At 50.2% G+C, this 22,248-nt stretch overlaps 2 protein-coding genes across 4 annotated transcripts; both read right to left on the bottom strand.

The window, feature by feature from the left end:
• Positions 1–323: 323 nt before the first annotated feature.
• Positions 324–15,883, bottom strand: SETD1A (SET domain containing 1A, histone lysine methyltransferase). 3 transcript variants are annotated; one of them, XM_021008502.2, is made up of 19 exons: positions 15,198–15,883; positions 13,743–13,895; positions 13,450–13,548; positions 11,123–11,393; positions 10,753–10,874; positions 10,254–10,480; positions 8,835–9,732; positions 7,935–8,708; positions 7,157–7,333; positions 6,920–7,007; positions 6,407–6,564; positions 5,996–6,083; positions 5,411–5,746; positions 3,895–4,938; positions 3,245–3,417; positions 3,045–3,155; positions 2,473–2,592; positions 1,756–1,893; positions 324–1,567 (listed from the first exon to the last, which is right to left on the bottom strand). In XM_021008502.2, exons 2-19 carry the CDS (start codon positions 13,878–13,880, stop codon positions 1,394–1,396), a joined length of 5,136 nt encoding a protein of 1,711 aa, XP_020864161.1. In that variant the 5' UTR covers positions 13,881–13,895; positions 15,198–15,883; the 3' UTR covers positions 324–1,393. The 3 variants fall into 3 exon arrangements, with proteins under 3 accessions (XP_020864161.1, XP_020864162.1, XP_020864159.1); XM_021008503.2 differs by lacking the exon at positions 15,198–15,883 and adding an exon at positions 15,081–15,159; XM_021008500.2 differs by lacking the exon at positions 15,198–15,883 and adding an exon at positions 15,037–15,158.
• A 1,027-nt stretch (positions 15,884–16,910) lies between these two features.
• ORAI3 (ORAI calcium release-activated calcium modulator 3) lies at positions 16,911–22,247 on the bottom strand. The gene is made up of 2 exons (XM_021008466.2): positions 21,111–22,247; positions 16,911–19,378 (listed from the first exon to the last, which is right to left on the bottom strand). Exons 1-2 carry the CDS (start codon positions 21,339–21,341, stop codon positions 18,662–18,664), a joined length of 948 nt encoding a protein of 315 aa, XP_020864125.1. The 5' UTR covers positions 21,342–22,247; the 3' UTR covers positions 16,911–18,661.
• Between the last annotated feature and the right edge of the window lies 1 nt (position 22,248).

The raw sequence follows: 22,248 nt of genomic DNA, 5'->3' as shown, positions 1-22,248 counted from the left end.
ATTCATATAATTTCTAGTCACAACAGTTATACGCCATCAGCTAGTCCCTGGGCAAGTTTCTCTGCATTTAAACAGTTGATAATAGGCAGAATGGAAACATTTCAGCATCAAGATGAGAATGAAAAGATGGACAGGTGCCTGGGCACACCACTTCCCATTCACCTTACCCCAACAGATCTTTAAGGTCCATTCCAGCTCTAAATTAATAATCCTAAATTACCCATGCTCATGTACCTCAAAAGCCCAGTCCTCCCTATCCATTTTCCCATAAACATCAGGTACTGACAAATTCCTACCACCACAAAGCCATGAAGATGGACCACTTTTGTACAATAAAGTTTAATCACAATTATAAAAATGTGGCGTTGGGTCCGAGGCATCATCGCTATTAACATATGTACAAAACCAGGCCAACAGGAGTGGGGAGGACAGAGCTGGGATCAAACTCTGGCGGCCTGTACCATCTGTCTTCTCCCAGCCCCTGGCCAGCTGTGCAGCCACTTATGGGGTGGGAATTTGAACATGGCCTTTTGAAGAACAGGGCAGAGGCAGCTTAAGGGGGAACAGGAGACACTCTCCCGTGTCCCAAACCCCCTTTCCCCAGGCCTGGCCTCAATGCCTCTAAAGCCAAAAGTGAAGGCCCAGGTTTCAGATAACCCCTTGTGGCCTCTTAGGCCTAGCATGGCCAGACGGCAAGGCCAGGGAAATCATAGACCCCTGTCTTCCCTGGTTTGGGGGAGGAGGGAGTATCAATACCAGGGAAGGGAGAGATTCCCAGCTGGGGTCCAGGAAAGAGCTCTCCTGAGGGGAGAAAAATATGGCCAGCTGCTCCAGAGACCCCAAAGTGGAGAAGAAAAGAGGTGTAGGGGGAATAGCCCCCAATAAAACAAAGTGGGGGGATGGGAAAGTCCTCCCCCCTCAAAGAACAGCATCTGTACAGGCCGGCACCCCAGGTTTCCACAGGAAACAGCCGCTAGCAGCTACAAAACATTTACAGTTTCTTCTCCGAAAAGAAAAAAAAAGCGGGGGCAGAATCTGCCTCATTTTGGGCATTCCCTACAACCCAGAATCTGGGAGACCCATACTCCCCACAAGGGGAAGGGGGAGGGGGGAACACTCCAATTTTTTTTTCCTGTATCTAGGTTCCTAAAAGGTAGGGTGGATTTTTTTCTGCTCATCCTGCAGAGACCTCATGCCCCCTACCACTCTCCCACCTTATCTTGGGAACCACAGGAAATGGAGGCTCAGGGTCTAAGTCTGAACCTCAGAACATAAGTCAAAGGGCAATTCAAGCCCTAGCTGGTTCTCTAGCCTGTGGTGGGAATAAATTAGGGATATGTATGTGTGTTGGTGGAGGTGATGGTAGGGTAAAGCCAGCCCCTCCCTAAGGCCCTCAGTTGAGGGAACCCCGGCAACTTTCAGTGCCACACAAACATGGGATTTTGTTGTCTTCCAAGGGGAATTTGTAGTCATAGGTGATCTCTTCATCCACCCCAATTGGCTGCTTGGAGTAGATTACAATCTTCTTCTGGGCCTCAATGGTGATCACCTTGGCATAGCAGTTGGGCTATGGTTGGAGAAGGGAGTTATTAGCTTTGACTTTGGCCCCTTAGTTACCGCACCCTTTTCTCCCCAAAACCAAGTATTCTGAGCCAGGTGTCCCCTTCCTCTTGCTGTCTAGCTCCTTTAAAAGTGTCCTCCCAAACCCAATTAAGTAGTCCAGAACCAGTCCCTGCCCCCGGGCCCAGCTCTCACCGTGCAGCAGTGATTGATAAATCGTGCCAGATTTCCACACTTTGTGGCATCAATGATGGTGTCATGGTCCACTCGAAACAGATAGCTGCTGCCAATACCCTCCTGCACATACCGTTTCTCTCTCATGTCAGCCACCACCTGACAAGCCAAGAAAGGTCAGAAAAAGTTTTCCAGAGAAAACCAAGATCTTCCTTCTTCGCCATCTAAGTCTTTGAAACTTTCAGTATAAATGATATTAGATGTCATGTTTGTTATCCAAACACCCCTCACTCACACTTGCTTTGGCATACTAGGCTTTCCACTCTTTAGGCCTGTGACTTGTCTACCTTGCCTCTATGCTCACTCCATAAAACAATTCTCTCCATCTCACACCTCCTTCATGCTCATTAAATTGTCTTTTTTCATCATGAAATAGCTCTAAAGTTTCCACGTCTTCCATGAAGCCTTCCTGAGTTGATTTGGTTCCCTCCATTCACCCACATGGACATGGTTCTTCCAGTGTTACCACTATTCTCCAGTTGTATATTTAACCTTAGTCCCTATAAAGGGGATTTTATAGAGGACATGCCCTAGGCATGGATGTGTCCACGTCACTGCATATCTCTTAGATTCTAATTTTGGCTCAGAGTAGCAACCATATCTCCCCTAAGAATACCACATGCAATTTGATGCCTAGTCATTTTTATGCTGGTAGTAAGGACAAGGTAACTTGTTCACCTGACGGATGTTCTGTCCCACATACTCTATAACCATCTCATCAGCTGCAATGGGTTCCATAGCAAAAAGACCCCACTCATGGATCCGGCTCCTGCCAAATCGGAGTTTTTTCTTCCGGAACTACAGGGGTGGAGAAGACAGAAGAAAGAAATCCAGGCATAAGGGATACCATCAAGCCCTGCCTCTCTCCCCACTGCCCAAGTCATGCTCTTTACTTTCTCACTGTGGCTGTGATGCATGAACACAATGGGTGTATGGTGCTAGGGAACTGCCCCCCCCAAGATAAAAGGCCACATTCTCTCCCTTCTTTTCTGTTCTAAGACATCCCTAATTCCTTGCTCCCCAACAATGGTACATGCATCACACATACATATATATACACACACACACATACACATACCCCCAAAGCCTCCCCCATCCTTGAAACTCCACCCACTCGATTAAGGCTTCTCTCCTGCTATGGCTATGCTCCATGTACAACAGCAGTGGCTGTTGTATCTCAAGGTCTCAGAGCTCTGTATCCCCCATCCCCCCACCCTGCCCCACTCCCCACCTCAGCCAGTTGTTCTCACCTTGAGCTGATTCAATTTTAGCAGGTCACTGTCCACAATGGCCGATGTACCAATAGCACTCAGCAGCCTACGCTGCTCTGACCTTCTTTCTGATAGCACCCGGTTTGTCCCCTGGGAAGGAAAAGGACCTCATCAGTAGGGAAGTACAGGGAAAAAAACAAAAACTGCTCAACTGCCAAGAATGGCCTCGACATCATTACCTGGGTGTCTGAGCCCTCTAGCTGACGTGCTGAGACAGGACAGACATCCAAGTACTTATCCTTTTCTTTCTTACTGATAGGGTAGTAACCCTCGCTCCGAGCTGAACCTGTCTGATGCTCCCGGGGCCCATCCAGGGGCTTTCGCTTACGTTTGGGAGTGGTCAAGTTGGTGAGTAAGATATCGTTAAGGAAGAAAACAGGTTTTTCAGTGGCCCACTCCCAGGCCTGTCACAGGCTTGAGAATTGTTCGCAGCTCTCCCTGACCACCTCCCCAGTCTGGAAGTAGAGCAACCTAAACTGGACGTGAGAGTGAATGTTGAGGTAAGGGAAGCTAGGATGTGGGGAGAGAAGGCAAGAGACAGACATATAGCCAATTCTAATAACCTGCCAACCTTTGCCACAACACAAATCTCCCAAAGCCCATGAAAATGTATTAGGCAAAGAAAAAAGAAATGAAGTGGATAAGAATGAAGGTGAAAAGTAGCAGAGAAAAAAAGAGTACTCAACAACGGAGTCACAGAAATATTATTAGTAAAATGACTGCTAGAAAGAGAAAGGGAGAGAGAGAGAGAGAGAGAGAAGTGAGACTTGAGGCTTCTGGTACAGCAGCTCCCACATCTGGTAGCCCAACCCACAGAGGTCTAGGATATTGGTGTGATGTACCCAGTGGGTATCATTAAGCCAGTCGGCTCCACTGTCCTGCTGCAGCAGCCTCTCGTAGGTGAGTCGTAAGTAGCCCATGTCCTCAGCATCAAGCCCAGAATTCCAGATGTCATACAGGATGGTCATCTGCTCAAACTCACTTCGGGGCTCATAGCTGGGTGGAGGTGGAGGGGCAGGTGGCAAGGGCTGTCGACGGCGCCTGGCATGGGATCGGAGGCTCCTACGCCTCAAGGTACCTTCCCCATCACTGCTGCTGCTACTACTCTCTGATGACTCCGACTCTTCCTCCTCTTCCTCCTCCTCCCCTTCCTCCTCCTCCACCTCAGCAACCACCACCTCAGGAGCTTCTAGGACCTCATCGACAGGTGAGCTGAAGACAGTGGCAGGAGAAAGAAGTGGTTCCAGGGGTCTGGAAACTGGGGCAGGGGGAGCAGGCCGGACAGCCAGAGCATAGTTGTGCTCCAAAAGAACATGAATGATTGAGGGACCTGCTAGACCCAAACGCTCAGCCTCATCCGAGGTCTCAGTGGCTTCAGAATCATCCCCTACAGGTAGAGTGACTAGGCCTCGCCGAGCTGGAGCTGGAGTCAGGGCCAAATCTGCCAACACTGTGAGGTCAACTTCAGTCCCAGGTTCTTCTTCTTCTGGCAGACGACCCCGCCCTCCACTCCGGTTCCGCCCCACCCGGGATCCATCCTCTGGCCAGCTCTTGACCAGAGAAGCATGATCCAGAGGCAAATTTCGAATGGTCCGATCCCCACCTCGGGAGATTTTTCGGGGAAGGGGACCAGGAGGCTTAACTGGAGGTGGAACAGGTGGGGGAACCTCTGGGGTTGGGGTGGTTGGGGTTTCCTCTGATGCAGAGAAGGAGACTGTTTTCCGACGCTTCTTCGGTGGTGGGAGAAGTGGGATAGGAGAAGATGGACACTCCTCAGGACGAGGGGCAAAAGGTAGGGGAGGAGAGGCTTGGGAGATAGCTGGTGGCTCTGGAGGATGTTGAGGTGTCTCAGGCAATGGTTCCTCAGGAGGACCTGGTGAAAAGGATGTGGTAAAGAGAGCATCACAAACTCAGCCTTCAATCTGATATGTTCTTATACAAAGCTGAGATTTATCCCCACACTATGTCAGATACACAAGTGTAACAATTTACTGTCCACTACTCAGGGAGGAATGCTATCATAGATCAAGAGCCAGAGGAGACCTTAGTTGAAGGAGATCTAATTAAACAAAGCCATTTTACAGGTTAGAAAACTCAGACCCAGAGAGGGGAAATGACATTTTCAAAGTCACAAAATTAATACATGGGAGAACAAGGATTTGAACCCAGATCTTCTGACACTAAATCTAAGTGATCTTTCGACTACTCCACAATGATTTCACCACTTCCGCTTTCTCTATTCACTCAAAACTCAAAAGTCCTCCTTCCAAACAGAGGGCACATACATATATGCATAATTTCAAAGCCTATATTTTCATACTCAACTCTCCCACAAATCTACCTACCTGGAGGCCTCACTGGGACCTTCTCCAGCTCAGGGACAGGCATGACAAGTGGAACTGAAGCCTTCTCTTGTTCTCGCTCCTCCACAGGGACAGGGAGGTCTGATGGAATGTCCCGAGGCGGTGACATGGCTGAAGAAACTACTGATGGCTCCTCCTCCTCCTCCTCTTCTTCTTCAGATGCAGAGGAGGAAGATGAGGAAGAGGAGGAGGAAGAAGGGCTTGAGGAAGAGCTGCTAGAGGAGCTGCTGCTCTCAGAGTCTGAAGTGCTGTCATTCTCACCTTCTGATTCAGCATACAGAGAATATTTGGAGGAGGAGGCACTCTCCTCATCCTCACCTGGAAGTCCGATTGAGAAAAGGTAAAGAAAAGGCAGTCAAGAGAGCAAAGTAGGACCCATCTAGAGCTCATTATACTTAACTGGGCAGGGACAGGGACCAGATCTTCAAGGGATTCAAAGGAAAATCATAGGAACCAAATGCAACACTGAAACATAGGGCCTTGTGGAGGGGACAGCTGACCAAGCCTACAGGAAATGTTCTCCTCCTACCCTCCCTTAAGGCTTCCAAAATGATAGCTTCAATTCACCTCCAGATGCCTCTGCCTCCTTCTTACTGGTCTCCATAGTTTCACTGTGCTCTTCTTCCTCTTCCTCATCCTCGTCATCTTCTTCCTCCTTAGGAAAAGGGATAAAAATAAGCTACTGATTCTCCAGACTTATGAAGTAGGACCCAAGCCCCTAACCAGGACAGGGTGTTACACAAAGTCAGTGAGATTTCCTGAGCCACAACACAGAGTGGAGACGTTGGAACATACACTCCGGTATCATTCCCACTGCCCAGACTGAAAAAGCAAAATGCACCTGGTTCTTTGAAAGGGAGAGAGGAAGCAATAGGGAAAGAAGACAAAACAAGGCAGACAATTCAGACAAGCACATAGATGTTCTGCTGATATAGCTAAGCTCCTCAGCACCGTCACCAGCAAAGACATCTCACTCACCTTCTCAGAGGAAGACTCTTGCGATGCCTCTTCCCCTTCGCTATCCAGAGCAAAAGGTTTTCTGTGTTTGCCCTGGGCTTTACTCCTCTCCTCTTCCCGCTTTGGGCCCTTCATCCCTGGCCGACTTGACTCTCCAGCTTCCTTCTCTCGATCGGGTTCTAGATACCAAAGTATCATCAAGAGTAATCCTTAATATTTGCCTAATACTCCTAAAATTTTTCAAATAGATAATGGGAGAGTTATGCCTATTTGCAGGTAAGAAAATGAATACACAGTGAAAGTGACTTGCTCAAAGTCAAAGCAAATTAGTAGCAGAACCAAGACTAGATCCACTTAGCTTCCAATCTGGGGAAATATCTCCAAAAACTGTTCTACCCAATCCCCAAATTTCCCCTCTATTCAAACTCCTTTGAACGTGTTGGCTCCAAGTCTCTAATTCTTTCTCCACAGTTCCCCTCTCCTCTCAGACACTAGATATTCTGTTTTGCCCTCCAGATTGGGACTCTCACTAACCATCTTCATCCTCTTCAGCTGGGGTAGAAGGCCTCGGCCGCTTTTCTTCTCCACCCTCTGAAATTTCAGAAGGCTCTTTCCGCTTCACCTGAAGTAGGGAGAGAATAAAGATGAGACACATGCTTAATCTAGACTCCAGACAAATTCATTTCCCTATTACTTCCAACCCTACAATGGGAATCCTCATCATCCCCCATTTTTTCCTGCTCAGACACTAGGAGTCCCAGTTTCTAGCACCTTGAACGAAGGTAGTCGAAGTGCTCCTCGAAGCCCAGAGCCAAATCCAAAGCCTTCAAGGCCTGCAGCACCCCCACTCTTGGCCCAGTCCACAAGGGAGAGCAGCCCTGGCTCCTTTAGTTTTGTTTTCTCCTTGTCCTCCTCTTTTGCCTGCTGCTTAGCTGCATTCTGGAAAGGCTGTCAGGAAGGGATACGCATAAACACTTGAGTAATTCAGCATCTTACCAAAGTGATTCCTTTCATCCAAAAATTATTCCCAGATCCTATATATCCAGTCAACTCAATGTTTTCCTCTATCCTCTTTTCTTCCCAAAAGTTCTGCTTCTTTCTTTTAACTCCTATTACCTCTTAAGCCCAAGGACAGGAGTACAGAATCCCAGAACAACCTTGTACAGTTCAACCTCTACCCAAAGCACTCACCTCATCTCTGACCTCTCCAAGAGTGATTACCTAGACAATACATCTAATGATAGGTGGCTTATCATTAACAACTCATTCCATTTTTGGAAAGCTCCAACATTTTAGAAAATCTTTAGAGTGAGTTGAAATCTGCCTCCTTATAATGGTCACACACTGATCTTCATTCTGAAGCTACATGACAGACTTTGGGAAATTTGAAGGATCGATCATGTCTCCTCTACTGCCCATCCCTTGGGGAAATCTTCTCTTCTCCAAACTAAATACCCTCAGTTCCTTCAACCATTCCTCATAAAACAATCTTCCAAGCGCTTTCATCCCAGCCCTGGGTGTCCAGAACCTCAGTAGCCTTCACTCTCACCTTAGCCTTTTCCTCTTTACTTTCCCACCACTGGTCAAAAGCTCCAAAAGCTACATTTTCCACCATCTTGCGGTTAAGGTCTCGTTGCATGATGTTCTTCATCTCTTGGACCAGAGTAGCCAGCACCCGGCCCACTGTGCCAGCAGGAGGTGGTGCCTTCCCCTCTGCCATTTCTACCTCTTCCCCCAGAGACAGGTGTTCCTCCTCCCTTACAGCAGAGGAAGAAGGCAAGGGTTCTGCCTGCAAGGGCAGGTGATAGGCTTCACGGGCATAAGCCCCTCGGCTCTCCTGTCCAGGGGCATACAGAGTGTAGGGTAGTGCATATGCAGCTTCTTGATGTGGAGGGAATGGAAGGAAATGCTCCCCAAAACCTCCACTAGGGGGGGCTGCTGATGCAGCAGTTACCCCAGTACCCTGCCTCAGCTGGTGCAAACGGGTCAACATTTGAGTCTGCATCTGGAAGGACATAGGCATCCCTCCCCACTGAGCCCCAAGTCGGTCCATCAGCTCAAGGGAGTTGACAAAATCATAGATGTGTGGGGGAGGAGGTGGTGGTGGAGGATACTCAGGGGGTGGGGGTGCCTCTGGCCGAGGCGGAAGAAGGTAGGCAGGCTGATGGGGATAGCCCAGGGGAAGGGGAGCCAGAAAGGGTGGAGGTGGAGGTGGAGGAGGTGGGGGAGGTGGAGGTTGTGGGGGTGAGGGGGCTGTTGGGGGTGATCCTCCACCATCATCGTCTGAGATTTCCATGTCTTCACCAGAAGAATGAAGAGAGGTCTAGAAGAACATGGGGAGAGAAGAATTAGAAGGATTCTACTCTCTGCTTCCCAATTCACTAAGAAATTAAGAAGCCAAGATCCCCTCTCAGAACTCAGGCTCTTTCTCATGTTTTTCTCTTCTCACCTGGTCCTGCCCATTGGCTTTGGGAGATTCTCCAGTTGCCCCAGGTTCAATGCTCCCCAAAGGAACTACATCCTCAAAATTTGCTGGGGCTGGAGGAGGTGTACAAGGCCCATGAGCTGGTCCCAGGAGGACCTCACTCCCAGCTTCTCTGGCCCCAGGGCCCAAACTACTGTTGTCCTCCTCTTCTTCTGTGTCTGAGGCCAGGAAGGAAAACTTGGATCGCTGTTCCTTCAGCAGCATTTCAATCCGAGAATCCAGGCTGCTATGCTGAGCAAAGGGCACACTCTCATTGGTGATCTCTGGGGCAGGTGAGCAAGATCGAATAGGGGATGCTGGGCGAGGTGAACTCCTCGCTTCCTCTTGTTCAGGGCTGGCCCCCCTACCCCCTCCACTGACAGGTTCTGGAGGCTCTGGAGGTGCAGCCTCTGGGGCAGGAGGTCGATAGTCCTGGTCCACTGGGCGACTGGGCTCAGGGGGCAGATAGGAGGTGTAGGAGGGTGGGAAGCGCTCAGGGAAAGGGGTTCCTGGGGGCTCCTCCCGGGGTGCACGACGTGGTGGGTAGGAGGCATGGCGTTGGTATCGACTACCGCTCTCATAATATGGTGGATAGTGTGAGTCAGAACTACGGTAGTGGGAAGAGGAGGAGGAGGAGGAGGAGGAAGAGGATGAAGATGAAGAGGAAGAAGAAGAGGAGGACGACGACGATGATGATGATGATGATGATGATGATGATGACGATGATGAAGAAGAAGAGGCAACACTGGTAGCTGAAGAAGAGAAGTGTCGGCGGGAATAGGAATCCTGATAGCTGTTCTCTGACCGACGAGGCTTATAGGAAGAAGAGGTGGTAGAAGAAGAGGAATCTGGATGGTAACTGGAATAGCCAGGAGTTCCTTGCCTAAAGGAAAAAATAAAAGGTCAAAAAGGATTGAGAATAAGAAATCCCTTCCTAGGCTTATATGGTATCAAACCCAAGTATTCTAGTTTCTAGGCCCACAAAATCTTTTTAAAAATATATCTCCCATAGGAGCCAGGCTTCCCATATTCCTAAAACAGAAGGTAAATTCCTGACTACAAGGACCATGTATTCCACACAGCAGCTGGCACATGCAGTAAATATTCAATAAATGTTTTTTCTTTTTTCTTTCTTTCTTTTTTTTTGCAAGGCAACTGCGGTTCAGTGACTTGCCCAGAGTCACACAACTAGTAAGTGTTATGTATCTGAGATCAAATTTGAACTCAGGTCCTCCTGACTCCAGGGCTGGTGCTCTATCCACTGTGCCACCTAGCTGCCCCTTCAAAAATTTTTTTTCAAAGAATAAGAGAAGCAAACTCCTCAGACTCAGATGTTTTGCCTTCCAAGTATTAGCTCCCAGATTTTGGTAGCTGAAGGAACACAGGTATTTCCCCTTTCCATACCTACTGGAATAGGCAGAGTCCTGGGAATATGGGGTGCTGCCCCGGGAGGTATAAGGCGTCCCTTGAGAGGATTGTGGCGTGAACTGGCCATAGGAGGATGGGGTGTCTTGCCGGCTACTAGAGTAAGTTGTGTCCTGAGAGCAGGGTGTGCCATTACCAGGTGTGACTGGCACAGAAGTGCTGGATGGGTAGGCTGAATCAGATGAAGGCCGGCGTCGAGATTCCGTCTTGGGAGAAAGACAGAAGAGAAAGTTAGCAGTATACTCACTTCACCCTCTTCAAATCAAGTATTTTGCTCACTTGAAAAAAGACCCCAGCACTTTTTCCCAGACCCTTCTTACTCACATTCACTCTTATTCCTCACCTGGAAGTCCTTACTCACCTTACTCCTTCCCTCTTCAATCTCCCAACTACCTTGAATCCAGTCCCCTCCAGGAATCCAGGCATTTTACCTCCTAGAATCCAGATGGCCCAACCCCAGGTAGTGCCAGTTTCTTACCGTCTCAGTGGGCATTGCAGATCCTTGGAACTTCTCATTCAGGACTTTGCCCTCTGTGGGCACTGTTTGGGGGGTATAGGAGCCATTGACAATCAGTTCATAGTATTTCATCCGTTGTTGCCCTGGAAGACAGGAATCAAAAAAGTCAGTCTAAACAAGTGGAGAGTATTAGCCCATTCTCTATTTGATAGTCCAGCTTTTCTCTCTGACTTTAAATTCCCCATCCCTTGGTCTAAGAACACGAAAGTCAGTTTCTCTCGCCCATCTCTAACTTTAGGATCTCAATTCTTCTTCCTTTCCCAATTATCTAGATTTTTTTTTTCCAAACAGGAACAGATCAGGACTGTAAGAGACAGGGAAGGGACATCACCTTTGATGTCAAGCTGGGCGTGGATGATATTGCCCATGACCGGGGTGTGATGGAGATGTTTTACAGTCTCTTTGGCACCCCGAGTGCTGGCAAAGAGCACTCGGGCTAGGCCTAGATGCTTTCGGGTTCGGGGGTGCAACAGGATCTCCACCTCCTCCACCTCTCCATACTTGCGGCACATGTCCTTCAGGAAGGTCTCCCGAACGTTGTCATTCAGCCGGGCAAAGGTCACTTCCTTCAGTGGGACCTGCCCAATGTAGAACTCGTCAAGCTGTGGAGGGGAAAGCAGGATCTGGGTCAGGATCCAGAGTCACCCTGGCATGGAATAGAGGCTTCAGGAAGATCTGCTCATGCACAAGGGGCAGAGCCATAGGACACTGAGCCTCGGTCCAATCTATAGATTCATGCGTACATATTATGGGCAGGAGAAATAGGGAAGAGGGAACTCCACTGAACACTGAGAGAGATGGCCACACAGATGACTTGAACAAGATGGTCTCAAGATACAAAAAATGTGAAGGCATGGTCCTAAACCTCCTTAGGAGTGAATGCAGCAGCCAGAAGAATAAATCTCATAAAAAGCCATAGAAAAAGGACCAAATGAGGCAGCTAGGTGGCACAGTGGATACAGCTCCAGCCTTGGGGTCAGGAGAACCTAAGTTCAAATCCAGCCCCCGATACTTAACACTGTGTGACCCTGGGCAAGTCACTTAACCCCGACTGCCTCACCAAAAAAAGCAAAACAAAACAAAACAAAAAGATCCAAATGGGCACCAAGAGGAAAGTGTTTACAAGTCCAAAGACCTGAACCCCAAGATGGGGAAAGTCAAGGGAGGGAAGTCCCATGAGAAGACACAGAATTTAGAGTTGGAACTAACCTCATAGGACATCTAGTCCAACACAAATCTGTGTAGAAATCCCCTCTACAATATCCTTGACAAGTGCTCAACTACCTGAGAAGAGCAGTAAAATGGAATTTACTTCCCCGTCCATCCACTTTTGGACAATTCCAATGACTAGAATGATTATCTGAGGTATCTAGGAGGCAGAGTAGACAGAGCATTGGGCCTGGAGTCAGGAAAACCTGAGTTTAACTCTCGCCTCAGACACTTACTAGCTATAACCCAGGGCAAGTCACTTAATCTCTGGTTTTCTCTATTTCCTCAACCAAAAATGGGGATAGTAACAGTGTTGTCCTCCCAGGGTTGTTTTGAGAATGAAATGAAATAATATTTGTAATGGGATTAGCACAGGGCCTGACGCATAGTAGGTGCTTAATAAATCCTTCCTTCCTTTCTTCCTTCCTTCTCTTATTTAGACAAAATCTGCCTCTCCTAACTTCCCCTCACTGTTAGGAGTTACACCCTGAAGCCACAAAACCCAAGACAAATCCCTTTTCCACATGAGAATGTAAATAGAGTGCTCTGTAAACCTCGAAACACATATATTCTAGTTGTTATTCCACATAACAGCCCTTCAAATATTTAGAGACACTGATCATATCCGTTCCTGCTCCATAACCCCCATTCCTCTTTTCTCCAGACTTAACCTCTATAGTTCCTTCAAATCTCATATGTAACAGTCTCAAATTTCTTTAACATCCTGGTCTGTCTCCTCTAGAAAAGTTCTAGATAAGTCAAGGTCTTTTTAAAAATGAGGCCCCCAGAACTGAGCATATTATTCCAGATGTGATCTGACCAGTACAGAATATAGAGGGAACATAACCCATCTCATTCAGGACATTGCTTCTATTAATGCAGACCAATTCAAATTAGCTCCTCATTTTGTGAGATCTGCAGCTATGATGAGCATGCCAAGGAAAATCATAAGACTATATGAGAGGGCAACTTTTGGGACTCCAGAATCTTTAATACCATCCCTTTTAACTAAGCATGAGGTTAGCAATGGAATCTAGGGAGAGAGCTGCTACCACCTAGGATACCATCATTTTTATACCACACAAACCCCAGACTCAGAAGTCATATGAAGTAGACATCTTTTCTGCTCTCATAGCTGACTGAGTTCCCACCAGAATGTCAATCATCTCTTCTCCAAAGGCCAAGACCACTTAGGCCATTGTCCTAACTAAAAAACAATAGCTAATCATAACCACTAAGGAAAGCCCATCTAGACTCAATCACAAGGTGAAATTATAAGTTGCTAGGTCAAGACACTTCATTCAACTATTCACCCATGTTACGTACAGAGCTCCTACTCTTGCTCAAAAACAAGCCCCTTCCTTTGGCTGCCTATGTGGATTTGCACATTTCTCTATAACTGTCACCCTCCATAAAAACTATCAGATCATAGAAATAATGTAGACTTACCTTAAACTTAGGGACTGGGAGGGAAAGTTCCCTGTTTTTGGACCAGGTGAGTCGTTGACGGGGGTCTTGGAGCTTGCTAACAATCTTGTATCCTGCATCCTGGGATGAAACATAAAGGAAGGCAATTTAATCACTCTGGGGGAAACAATTTAAGAATTTAAGTGCAGAGTCGGCTGAAATGTAGGACTGCCAACTTTCTGAAACAAGAGCAGGTTACAAAGACCAGAAATTTTAGGAGACAAAATTACCTACCCAAGAAGTTTGGGGGGAACAGTTTAGGCAAAATAACTCACATTGACACTGAAGTGAATCCCATCATAGCGGTAAACCTTCTGCGGGAGCCGGTGCAGTGCAGGGTCCACGATGAGTTTGTAGTTTCGCCACTGGAAGTTGGGGGGCTTTTGCCCATCTCCCCCTCCTTCCTGGTCCATCCTGGCTCATTTAAACTATAAACAATTAACAGAAAAGAGTAAGGCCCCGAACTCCCAAAGCCTTCCTTCGTACCTATCTATATCCAGAGCCCTTCCAGGACCCCATACCAACCCCCACAGACAACCCAGCCCTTTTAGGATACCACTTGGTCTTCCATGAACACACACCTCTTCACCCCAAGTACCAAACAGTGCCTCATATACATCTGCCCAGCCCTCTCCCCATACCTATTCTCCACAGCTTCTTTTCATCCATAGTGTTCTGCCACCTATACATTTCCAACCTTCCTCCCATCCCACTGCAGAACACCGCTATCCCCCACAGCCTTCCTTCCCTCATGCCTCCCTCTTCAGGCTCCCTTTCTCCCACATCTGATCCTTCTCCCCCATTCATGCCCTTTACAATCCTTCCCCCCTCTCCTTACATACACATTTCCCACACGTGCAACTTTCCCTCACTGATAACCCCTCACAGCTCCCTCCCTGCCCCCAAGACTTTCTTCCCAAAGACATCTCAACAGCCTCTATCCCTCCCAAACATACCCTGTCCTTACAAATATTCCCTACAACCCCGTCACCAAAAGGGAGGCCCCCCACGTTCTAGCCTGCACCCTCCTCTCCCTCTCCTCCCTTTCCTCCAGACACATCCCCTTTGAGTCCCTTCCCCCACCCCCGGGTGCCCCAGGACACTTCTCTGCCCAAACTCCCTCAGGAACCCCAACCCAGGACGCCCTCCCCTCAGCCCCTCACGCCCCCCGTTCGGCCCCTCCCCCCTCGGGCCGGAGGCGCGCCCCCCCTAAGCCCCGCCCCCTCTGCCTGTCTCCTCACCCGCCGCCGGCCAGGTCCGCTGCACCGCTCGACTCCTCCACCACCCCCGCAGCTCCCCGGGGCCCAGGGACCCTGCGGCTCCAAACCAGGAAGGGGGAACCTTCCTCCGGGGCCGCGGCGGGGCTCCGGAAACACCGCGAGACCCTCCGGTCCCGGCCCAGGCCCGGGCCCCCGGCGGGGGGGGAGGGGACGGGAGTAAGGTAGGGGGAGGAGGCAGCGCGCGCGGCACTTCCCTCTCCTCGCGCACCCCCGCGAGTCGCCCCTTCCCCACCCGCGCGCGCCGTCCCCTCCCCGCCTAGCGCGCGCGCGCACCGCGTTCTACACTCACCCGCTCGGGGCGAGCGAGTCGCTCCCTCCCCTTCCCTTCCCCACCTCGCTCCACCTCAGCGGCGGCGCGAGACCCGGCCCCGCAGCGGCAGCGGCGGCGGCGGCGCCCCCACCACCACCACCTCCCTCCTCCCCGGCGCGCGCACCAAACACCACCGCCACCTGCGCGAGGCCCGGCGGGCTCTGCGTTCACCGGAGCACATTCGACACTGGCGCCTCCAGGAGCCTTGAGGGTGGAAGACAAGAGGTTCGACCTCTTTCTTCCCTCCGGATGGTATGGGAAGGAGCAATGGGGGGAACCGGCAGGCCTGTCGCATCCCTTGAAGAGCGGACCTCACCACTACTGTCACGTTGCTCAGGTCTGGACATGTGACGAATCTGCAACTGCTAAAGCGGCGTCGAGTCCCTGAGGAAAAGGGGGCGGAGTGCACGGGCGGAGGCCGGGCCCGAGCTGGGTAGGAGAGGTTAGCGCGTTGGACAGCCGTAGATTCGCCAGAGGCGAATCGGCGGCAGCAGAGCTTGCGCTACTTCCTGCGTCCGTCTCGCTGTGAAGTACAAATTCAGGATTGGCAGATTCACCAGAGGCCCCATCTCCTGGCTTCGCTCAGGGTGCTGGGTCTGTATCGGAAAAATAACGCCGGTGTTAGTGTACGGCCACTTATATCCCTACCAGCAGTCTAATTTGGCTTTTCATCCTTGGTTGGTGTTTCTCATAAATGCCACAAATTTCCCTACTTTGGTATCAGACACAGAAGATGAATCCAGATGGACCCACGTCTGAGTTAAAGGGCTGGGTGGGGGCCATCCTTAAATAGACTTGTCATCGGAGGGACGAATCTGCAGATCCCCATCCCGGTGCTTGACAGGAATGCGAATCTGCGGGCGGGAGCCTGGCAGCTAGCGGGAGGGGCGGGGCTTGGGGGCACGGCCTGCCGGGGGGCCGGGGCGAAGAGATGTGGCGGCGGGGAGGGGGGAAGTTCTTCCAGAAGTCCGGGGTCGAGCCCAAAACCTCCCCCCCCTTCCCCACGTGGGTCTCGTGGCCATGACAGTGGTGCTTTTGACATTAGTGTTGGAACTGTGGGTTGTGCTGCACCCTGGCTGTGACCTTGAACAAACACCTTGAGCGAGCGTGACTGCTTCTCCCAGCCTCAGCTTTCTTATCTGTGAAATGGGGATAATTCACCATGCACCTCATAGGGCCAGTAAGGAGAAAACTGTTCATTGTGGTCTAGGTGTGAAGGCATTACCCAACTAAGGAGGATTAGCATGGTAGCAACACTGGGGTCTGGAGTTTGAATACCTTGACAAAGCATCTCTCTTCCCTGGGTTTACTCTCTCACCTCCTAAAGGACGGAGCCTAGATGATCTCTGAGGTTCTTTTCTCTCTGAATTCTATGACCTTTTGGGAAAAAATGAGGAACAATGGTGGAATGGCTTCTTGCTTTGGAGAACAGACTAAAAAAGTTCAGGATCTAGAGGAAACGCAATAAAACTTGGGGGGGGGCAGGGAAAGGGTTGGAGCAACCTGTTCCCCTACCCTCCCCCCATCCCCTGCCAAAAAAGTCTAGGAATACTTTCCTAAACTATTAATTATCAGGAGCCCCATTTTTCCTCCATTCCCAGTTTCTAGATGAAAAGAAAATAAGGCTCAGCATGGACACCTCAAGACCCTATTGACACTCCCCCTTCCTAGGCCTTTTGGCATTTGCATTGGGACAGGTCAGGGATTAGGAAATTAGGGGCTACAGTTCCCTAGGACAGAGAAGGAAGAAGCTACTCTGGCCCTAAGAGATGTCAGAGATAGCAGGGAATGTGCTAAACTAGGACCTTGAAAGCAGTAAAGGGAGGTGCCCAAGACCATCCCATCTGGAAACCTTACCGCAGGCTGTATTCCCATTTGTTGGCCTGGCCCTGCTGGTGAGGTTAGGCATACCCGAGGGCCTTGTGATCCCAACCCTTCATCTTCAATAACTACCTTTTTTTGTAGTCCACTTACTCTCACCAGCTCAGCCTATCTATCCTCCATTCCCACCTCTAGCCTCCTCAGCTCAGCCTACTTGGAGTTGACTCTTTTCTGCTCATCTCTGAACCCTGGATGACTTGGTATTAGTTTTCAAGACTTATGTTGCCATCTTCATTAGGTCTGGAAGCTTCCCTCTCTGGCACAACCTGCTGGGTCTTCTGCTGTCTCTATGTAACAGCAACCCTTTGCTCTTTACCCCACTTCATTCCCTCCCCACCAAGGCATACTCCTTTCCTGGAACCTAGAACCCAAACCCCATTTCCCCAGCGTCTGCCGGCACTGTAACACTCTCTACCTTTGCTCTTCAATAACCAGGAATAACCATCCCACCTGTTGCTCTTCCCTTCCAAGACAGAGAGCCAGCCCTACTCTATCCTCCACAGCCACAGTGATGTGTTTCAAACAAGGTTTATTGTACAAAAAAAAAAAGGTGCAGTGAAAATTCAGTGTCAGAGTTGATCCACCATCATTACAGAGGAAGGGGAGGGATCCCTGGGGTGCTTAGTGTGAGGCAAAGACTGTGTGGGCTATGATTGTTGGGATTGGACAGGACCTTTTCCATGGAAGCCCATCTCTCTGTTTCCCCTTTACCAGCCCCTCCCTTGTTCCCACCCTGGTCAGGAGGGAAGGATGGAACTTTGAGAGGGACAGGTAATGTTGGCACAAAGACCAGGAAAAAAAGGCTGTGTTTGGAGGTAAGGCAATTTCTTCTGATGCATCAGAGCCATGGGGCAGTACTTACAATAAAGAGGCAACAAGAGGGGGCCCTCCAATTTGGAGGCAATATTGTGTGACCTATCCCTAGGACTCCTAAGAACTTGAAAATAAAATGTAAAAGTTGTAGGTCAGCATTGGAGATCTACCCAAGTGGAAAGGTGACTCACAATTCCTCCAAGGCAGGGGGTAAGGAGACAAGTCTTATACCCTAAGGAGACCCTACCTCCACCCCACAGCCTTGGAGCTCAAGAGGTAGGACCAAGATTGAACTTGGACAATCCTGAAAGGCTTCCTTAAATAGCATGCTTGGGGGATTCCTCAGAGAAGTCAGCTCTGGCTTTGAGAATTCCTCCAGGAAGTATAAATCTGCTGGGAGAGAACCTAGGAAAGGCGAGGAGCTAACGCTTTAGGAGCTGCCACTGATAAGTTGTCATTGATATGAAAACCAGTGTAGATCAAATGTATACTTTTCTGAAGAAGATGCATTTGTGAGGGGGGCCTCAGAATATACCAAGCCACTACAGGCTCTATGGAAAAGGGAAGGCAAGGGAATCGGGGCTCACCTTAGAGAAAACCAGTTGGGTGGTGCTGTGTGTCACTGGGATCTCCCTTAAAGGCCAGCCAGACCTGACCCTCCCCACTATTTTCAGAGCTACAGGGACGAGGGGGAGGAAATCACGTCCCTCTACCTGAGTGTGTTCTTCCACTTTGTGATAGGGCGTGTAGGGCTCTTCCTCTGGGCCTAGGGCTCCTGGCCAGGTTGCCAGGGGCCTCCTTCCTGGGCCCACCTGTAGTTCTGTTGCTGGGGCCCCTTCCAATCCATTGCTGCTTCGTCTTCTATTTGCTTCTTCCCAAAGCCCTGCTCCTTCCCTTGCTCTCTCCCACTTCACACGGCCTGAAGTTCTCCCTGGAGGCGGCTCAGCTCTTCCAGCTCCTGCTGGTGCCGGTCTGTTTTATGAGCGACCAGGGATCGGTAAAAGTGGAGGGCAAAGGCCACAAAAACCAGGCCCACAGGTACCATGATCACTGTCGAGGCCATTGCGGCATGCCATCCAGGCCCATGTGGTGAGGCCACTGGCCCCTCGCACCTTTGTGAGCAGGTCACAGCTGAAGGCCCAACTCTGGGTGGCAGTTGCGAGACTGAGGTCACAGTTGGGGGATTCAAGGGGACCACTGGCTCTGTCAGGGATAGTCCAGGATTTGGGCCCATGGAGGTTGGTGCATCAAGTAAAGGACTCTCTGGACCTCTTGAGATCAAAGAGGAAGGGATCTCAGGCACAGGGGCCACTGTAGGCCCCCCAATGGGCATGAACTTCACCCAGCCAACCAAGACCACTTCAGCTAGGAAAAGGAAAGTTCCCAAGGCTGTGGAAAAACCCCAGGCCAGCTCCACATAGCGGTGGAGTCGCTGATGGGGAGACTGGTGGACGGAATTGAGGTTGTGAATGTTGCTGACGGCCTCAATGTGGGGCAGCAGGCAGGTAGACACCATGAGGGCGAAGAGGTGGACGGCCACCAGCACTGTGGTACAGGCACTAAAAGCCACCAGCAGCCCCGGGGGGTAGTCGTGGCCAGTCTCTAGTTGGACTTCCACCATGGCCACCTAGAGAGGAGAGTCAGGGCTTCAGGGACCTGGTTTCTAGCTTCCCAGCCTCCCCACCTAGACCCAGCTAGTAGACTTTGCTCCCTTCACAGAACCCAGGACATCTATCTTTCTAGCTATATTCCCTCTTTGGATCTTCTAGGGTTTACCCAATTACTCTGGAGCTTGATGGAAGGGAAAGGAGAGGGAAGGAGGGCAGGGAGCCAGGTAAGGAGGTAGGAAAAGTGTGGGGGGAGGGGAATACTTTAGACCCAGTTATTTTAAGAAATTGGGACATAGCAGATGGCAACAGGTGCTGCTCAAAGATAGGGATCTGGGCCAGTCTCATCAGAGAAAATGCAACCAGAAGCCCTCCCCCTCCCCTTTGATGATCATCCTAGCACTCTGCTCCCATTTCTCTACTTTCTGCGTCCCCTTACCCAGCCCTTCTTTTCCATTAAAATTCTAATAAGCTGCCTTCCAGACTAGAACTCACTCTACCCGGGGCTACATTTCCCCTTCTGAACCCAGGCATCAGTTCTCCTGCTCTTACAGGAGGGCCAGGCCCCTTAAGCCGTCGTCACCTCAGCAACATGGCAGCAGGGACTGGATTGTCTCCCTAGGAACAAGTTTGGGCCTTAGGGCTAAGATTTGCTTTAGCCTTGTTATAGGCCCTACCTGCAAGGGTGCCCTATTCTTCTGTGAGATTAGCACCATCCTTCACTATCCACATTTTTACCCTTCTTTCAGTAACTACTACTCTCCTTAGCAGGCCAAGACATTCTTTTCCCTCAACACCACCTTCTAGGTTGCCTTGGTCCTCAAACATTCATCCTGGCCCTTCTCTGAACAGGCAGAAACATGAGGTGGGGAGAGGAGGAGGGGAGGGAATAGGACAGGGAGTATATGTTATAACCAGTTTGGATTCACTTTGGCCTTTCTCTTCCCCCTGCCCCCCACACACTTTTCACCCCTTCAGAGACATAATTTTGTCAAACCCATCTATTTTAAGTGAGGAAATTGAGGCCCAGGGAGGTAGTCGCTTGTGAATTAATGACAGAACTCAGACAAGAACCTAGGTTTGCTGACTCCCAACTTAGAGCTTTCTATCTCACTAAGTCTTGACCCCTGAATTTTCTGTCCCTTTTTCTTTCATCAGAATGACACTGCCACTTAAGTCTTCCTCCATCAGGTTATGAAGTTCCCCATCTCATTCCTGGCACAGTGGAAAGGATACTGTACTGGTCTTTTAATCTGGAGATTTGCATTCTATCGACTAACTCACTGGGTGACCTTGGGCAAGCCACTTCTCTATAACTTCAGTCTCCCCAACTGTAAAATGAAGGCGTTAGATTAGATGATTTCTGAGGCCCCTTGCAGCTCTACAATTCTTCCATCCTGTACTCCTTATCACTTTCCAAATCAGTTATCACCCTCCTGATCTGCATTCCAAAGCTTTCTCGCCAGATCTCTCTTCTCAAATAGCTTCAGCCTTCCTAAGCTCGGGCCATTCTCACCCCACAGGAATTATTGCTTGGCTCTAACAGTCAGACCGGCATTCAGTTATCAGCTCTGGCTGTGGTCATCCTCCCCACTCCCGGAACCACATCCGGATTCTGACTTCACACCCAGGGGCTGGCAGCCTTCAGAGCACCTCCTGCTCTGGAGCCCTATCATCCTCCCCGCTATCCTTCCCTCACCTCCTCCCTCCACTGCTCCATCACCCCAGTGTCTCTAGAAGCAACCTCCTCACCATGGCAAAACCGGAGAGCAAGGCAGATGTTCGGCTGGAGGCCTTGAGTTTGGCTCGGCTGAGGTAGAGGCGGCGCCAGCTAAGGGCCCGCAATGAGTGTTGGCTGGCTCCCATGAGGTCCAGGTAGCCTCGATGCACAAAGTCGCGGTAGGTGGCTGAACCTCCTGGGCTCTCTCCAGCCTCAGGATTAAGGGGGGCCTGTTCTCCTGCATCCCCCTCTCCTCCTTTCATCCTGGAGAATCCAGGCAAATGGGGAGGGGGGGGAAGGAGAGACCCTGGGGCTGAGACACAGGCTAAGCCTAAAAGCCGCGAGGCTCTAGAAATTGGACCACCTTATTCCTAAGAAAGAGGGAGCAAAGCAGAACCCGCAGATTCAGGATGAGAGGCCAAGAAGCTATGCCGGCGCAGGGATAGTTATAAGAATTCTAAGGAAATGGGGGAGAGCCCCTGGGCATCCCGAGTTTGCTGGTCAGCTCTAGAAGTGGGGTGGGAGGTAGGGAAAAGAAAGGGGAGCATCTGAACTACATGGAGCTAGGATGCTTGGGTTCCCGGAAGGAAGAAGGCAGTTTAGAGCCTCAGGCAAACAAGGCCCTAGAGGAGTAGGAGGCGGGAGCCCCAGGGGCTGAAAAGGAGGAGAGGCAGAAACAGGAACTGGATCTAGGGGCGGGGACGGGGGGGGGGCAACCACATGATGAGGGAGGAGCTGGGGAGAGACCAAATCCACAGTCCGAACACTCTGGCCCAGAGACCCAGAAATGTGTCTGCATTGAGCTACCCTCTCCAGCACTCAGGAATCTTGGTTCCCGGCTTCCTCTTGAATGAAATCAGGTTACTTCCCTTCACTCCCCCACCCCAGCCCAGCATTTCAACCTGAGGAAACTCTTGGGGTGGAGGACGGATGGACACAGGAGCAGCAAGAACCTGCATCTTACGATGATATGCCTCCTCCCGTCTGGGTCAGAAGAGTTAAATCTTATGGGGACAAAGTCTCATAAAGCCAACTTGGCCAAAATCTTAAGCTTAGGGCAGAGGGTGAGACTGGAGTATTCTTAACATCCTCAGTGTTACGAAGAGACCGTGGAATTTAGCTAGTCCAATCTCTCTTTCAGTGCAGGAATTTACGTTCCCGACAGTGCTC

The sequence above is a fragment of the Phascolarctos cinereus genome, unplaced genomic scaffold (assembly GCF_003287225.1).
Source record: "Phascolarctos cinereus isolate Bilbo 61053 unplaced genomic scaffold, phaCin_HiC Scaffold_4;HRSCAF=312, whole genome shotgun sequence".
NCBI classification, from domain to species: domain Eukaryota; kingdom Metazoa; phylum Chordata; class Mammalia; order Diprotodontia; family Phascolarctidae; genus Phascolarctos; species Phascolarctos cinereus.
The sequence above is the reverse complement of the archived record's forward strand: the minus strand, read 5'-3'. Positions and strand labels throughout refer to the sequence as shown.